General features: G+C 58.0%; 1 protein-coding gene across 1 annotated transcript; it reads right to left on the bottom strand.

Moving 5' to 3' along the window:
• Positions 1 to 1,909: 1,909 nt before the first annotated feature.
• On the bottom strand, positions 1,910 to 2,445 carry LOC104582211. Its single transcript, XM_010231588.1, has 2 exons — positions 2,196 to 2,445; positions 1,910 to 2,100 (listed from the first exon to the last, which is right to left on the bottom strand). The coding sequence occupies exons 1-2, from the start codon at positions 2,443 to 2,445 to the stop codon at positions 1,910 to 1,912; spliced, it is 441 nt and encodes a 146-aa protein (XP_010229890.1).
• Between the last annotated feature and the right edge of the window lie 2,103 nt (positions 2,446 to 4,548).

Here is a 4,548-nt window from a genome sequence, read left to right as displayed (position 1 = left end):
AACAGTTGTCTCCTCCAGGCCCGTGGGGATCTGGTCAAAGAAAGACAGGACCTCGACCTGGCGAGGAGGCAGCACGAAGAACAAGCACGACGAATGACTTGAGAGGACTCGCTCAGCGAATCATCTCGTGACTCGTCCCCTCGCAGGCGAACTCACCGCAGGAACCGACTCAACAGGATGCCGGCCGGCGACCGAACCACTCGGAACCTTGAGTCGAGTTTCTTGACGGTCGACGATCGAGGTGACATGATCCCCGAAACCCCGCAAGCCGCCATCCTCGCGGCCGGTACCTACCTTCGGACGATCCAACCGCCGGAAGGAGACCCGCGGTCCGACGTCCACAGGCAGATCCTGGCGAGCTTGAACAAGGCGGGAGCCTCCTGCATCAGCTAGGAGCCTCGCGGCCGAAGAACAAGCCGGGTCATGACTCCACCTCCCGACGCGACCCGTCGCGAGCACCGTTCTCCACGACTGAGGAGAGACCCCCGCCCAGCACTGGAGACGCCCCCTCGGGTCAAAGAACGCGACCGCAATCGCCGAGTCGATCGTCGCGATTACTCCTCCGAGTTAGACCTCGACTTCGAGGTATGCGGAGCACCATGCTTCAGTCGCCGCACCCGGATGCCGCGAAACTTCAAACCACCGTCTGACTTGGCCAAGTACGACGGCACCCTGGAGCCGAGAACCTGGTTGGAGGACTACCTCACCGGAATCCGCTACCAGGGTGGCTCCCGCACCACTGCCATGCAGTGCATACAGCTCCAACTCAGGGGGCCAGCACGCACCTGGCTAAACAGCCTTCCCAGTGGAGACGCCTCCTGGGACGAGTTGGTGCAAGCTTTTACTCGCAATTTCAGGTCAACATACAAGCGTCCAGTCTCACTGGAGGAATTCCGAGCCTGCTCTCAGCGATAAGGCGAGTCCATCCGTTCCTACATCCAGCGGTGGACCAACACCAAGCACGCGGCCGAGGAGATCTCCGACGAGAGTGCAATCGACGCATTCAAGCGGGGACTCCGGCGAGTCGAGCTCAAGGAAGAACTGGGTCGAGTCTGACCTGCTACCATCAACTACTCGATGAAGATAGCGAACCGATGGGCCGATGGTGATGACTCGGTACGCAATGAGCGACGCCGATCCCCCGACGGCGACGACGACCGCGGCCACGAGCGCAGGAGGAAACGCAAGGGCCGCGCTTTCGAAGAAGCCAACACCCCGGAGTTTGTTGCAGCCGGTTTCGGCTCCAGAGATGGGAGGAGCCACTCCGGTCGGTTCTCCGGAGCCGACAAGCGCAAACGGCAGTGGCAGCGGAAGCCACGTGAAGGAGGGCAGCTGAGCCTCGCCCAGCAGCTAGCGGCTCCCTGCCCCTTTCACGTCTACAAGGATGAACAACGCAACATCAAGCCTGGTCATTCGCTTATGGACTGTAGGCGCTTTAAAGAGCTGCACAGCGAGATCGCAAGAACCCAGCAGGCAGCTATGAACGCTGGATTCTAGCAGGTACCAGGGACTCACCCGTACGCAAATACGGGCATGGCTGCACCTCTGCCACCTCCCATACCAGGGACTTTGGCCATTGGTGCACCGCCACTTCCGGCAAACTTCGCCAGAGCAATTCATCCAGTCCAACGCGCGCCGCCACCAGAGCCTGCGCTCGTTACTGAGGAATACTATCCCACCCCGATGGGCCATATCTGCATGGTACAAGCGGCTACCACAGCCGAAGGAGCACGGGAGGAGGTGCAGAACCTCAAGTCGACGACCATCCGTCCTCGTTCGCCCATCACCTCAACCGTCGCTCAACAAAACGGAGTCGGACGTATTCACGACGACTCCACCTTGCTCCCCGAGCACCTCCGTGAGGACCATGCAGTCTTGCGCCTGGCAAACCATGTTGCCGACTTAACCCTCAGGCACTCGACCTGATGAAAAGAGCACCTCCATGAAGATCTACGGCTCGAGGTGCGTGGAACCTGACGTCGAAAGGAAGGACGGCCTCGGCGCCGTACACCATGAAGAACGGTGTAAAGTTTGTGCAGCCGTTTGGAGTCGTCCGCAGGCTCCATAGGACGGAGGGTAACTCCTCGACCCAGGCTCCAGCTGCTCAGTGCAGGGGAGTCATGAGTCGTTTCTTTATTCCGACGGTAAGGAGGCCGTTGATTTTCGACTTGACCATTGGTTTTGGGGTGCGCTACGGAGGCGTAATTGAGGTGTATCCCCATCTTCTTTATTCCGAAACTCGCTGGAGATGAAGTTGGAGCCGTTGTCGGTGATGATGTTGTGCGGAACTCCGAAACGGAAGACGATCGAGCGGAAGAAAGTGACGGCAGTTGTGCCTGCCTGGTTGGTAATCGGCATGGCCTCGATCCATTTGGAGAACTTGTCGATGGCGACCAGGACCAGGGTGTGGCCACCCTCCTTGGATTTACGCAGTGGACCCACCATGTCGAGTCCCCATTGGGCGAAGGGCCAAGCCAAGGGAATTGTCTTCAGTTTCGAGGTGGGCGCGTGCGGTTTGCAGGCGAACATCGGACATGCCTCACAATGAGTCACGATGTTGGCAGCGTCACGCAGTGCGGTTGGCCGGTAGAATCCAGCTCGGAATGCCTTTGCCGCGATTGCGTGGCTGCTTGCGTGAGGTCCACAAGTGCCTTGGTGGATGTCAAGTAGCGGCTCACGTCCTTCTTTGGGTACGATGCAACGTTGCAGTACACCGGTGACGCTTCGTTTGTAGAGTTCTCCCTCGATGATGGTAAAGGCCTTCGAGCGTCGTACAATGCGACGAGCCTCGGCCACATCATTGGGAAGCTCCTGCCGTGTCATGTATGCTATGAACGGCTGCATCCAGGTTTGCTCGATCATGAGGACCTCGTCCGACTCCTCTTCACCACTTTCGACCTCTGGGGTGGCTGGTGTTTGTGAGTCGACGAGGTCGGGGTCGAGCGCGACTCCTTTGCTTGACGAAGATTTGGGGGTTGGAGCACCCTTTTCCTAGATGGATCTCTGGTGGATCGACTCCAGGAACACTCCCGACGGGACGGGTGCTCGAGTGGAGCCGAGGTTAGCCAGCTGATCGGCCTCGTCATTACTGGCACGGCCAATATGACGAAGCTCGCATCCTTCGAATTGCGCCTCCAACGCGTTGTAGGCTTCGCGATAGGCGATCCTTGTCTCAGAGACAGCGTCGCACATTTTCTGCTGGATGACCAGGTAGGAGTCGCTGTAGATCATGAGTCGGGTAGCACCGCAGGCTCTGGCCATGCGCATGCCGTGTAGAAGCGCTTCATACTCAGCCTCATTGTTGGAGGGGTTACGAAAGTGCATTCGGAGCACGTAGCACAGTCGGTCGCCCCTGGGTGAAATCAGGACGATACCGGCGCCGGCTCCTTCGTGCCTCTTCGACCCGTCAAAGTATATCGTCCACGAGCTGGTCATGTCAGGCGGACCCGGAGTCTGGGCCTCTGTCCACTCGGCGATAAAGTCGGGGAGGACTTGTGATTTGATGGATTTCCTCCGCTCGTAAGTTATGTTACGAGGGGAGAGCTCGATCCCCCATTCGGCGACTCGCCCAGTTGCCTCCGGGTTGTTGAGTATATTGGACAGTGGAGCCTCACTGACCACCACGATCGGGTGATCGAAGTAGTGCCGGAGCTTGCGGGCTGTCATGAAGACGCCGTATGCGAGCTTCTGGTAATGCGGGTAGCGCTGCTTGGTCGGAGACAAGACCTCGCTGAGGTAGTAGATGGGGTGTTGGACGCCGTGAGTCTTGCCTTCTTCAGGTCGTTCGACGACGATGGCAGTGCTGACCACCTGAGTGGTGGCTGCGATGTATAGCAGCAATGGCTCATCTTCTCGGGGTGCCACAAGCACCGGAGAAGTTGACAACAACCTTTTTAGGTCGGCAAAGTCTTCCTCCTTCTTCTTCAGTAGATGATAGAAAGGCAAGGCCTTTTCACCAAGCCTGCTGATGAATCGACTCAGGGCGGCGAGTCGCCCCGTGAGCTCTTGGACCTTACGTAGGTTCGTCGGCTCGCTCATCGCTAGGATGGCCTTGATCTTGGATGGGTTCGCCTTGATTCCTCTTGCTGACAAGAAATAACCAAGCAGCTGCCTTGCGGGGACTCCAAAGGTGCACTTCGTAGGGTTGAGCTTGATTTTGTACGTGTCGAGGTTATCGAATGTTTGGCGTATATCCTTCAGGAGGTCGACCTCCTTCTTGGATTTGATGACAATGTCATCTATATACACCTCGATGTTGTCACCCAGCTGCGACTGTAGACACGCCTGCATGCAGCGTTGGTACGTGGCTCCTGTGTTTCAGAGTCCGAAGGGCATCGTTGTGTAGCAGAAGACGCCATATGGTGTGACGAACGCGGTCTTTTCCTCATCCTCGACCTTGAGTCGAATCTGGTGGTAGCCTGAGTAGGCATCGAGGAAAGACAGGCGCTCGCAGCCCGCAGTCGAGTCGACGATCTGGTCGATCCGAGGCAGGGGAAAGTGGTCCTTGGGGCAGTGCTTGTTGAGCGACGTGAAGTCGACGCACATGCG

Source organism: Brachypodium distachyon, chromosome 1 (genome assembly GCF_000005505.3).
Source record: "Brachypodium distachyon strain Bd21 chromosome 1, Brachypodium_distachyon_v3.0, whole genome shotgun sequence".
In the NCBI taxonomy this organism is placed as follows: Eukaryota; Viridiplantae; Streptophyta; class Magnoliopsida; order Poales; family Poaceae; genus Brachypodium; species Brachypodium distachyon.
Note: the sequence above shows the minus strand (reverse complement) of the source record. Positions and strands in the feature narration are given on the sequence as shown.

What these genes read in the sequence shown, in the direction of transcription:
- LOC104582211 (XM_010231588.1), bottom strand. Translation starts at nt 2,445, where the DNA reads ATGGTGGGTCCACTGCGTAAATCCAAGGAGGGTGGCCACACCCTGGTC. An exon ending in TACACCTCAATTACGCCTCC is followed by an intron (nt 2,101 to 2,195) that starts GTAGCGCACCCC and finishes TGCACTGAGCAG; the next exon opens with CTGGAGCCTGGGTCGAGGAG.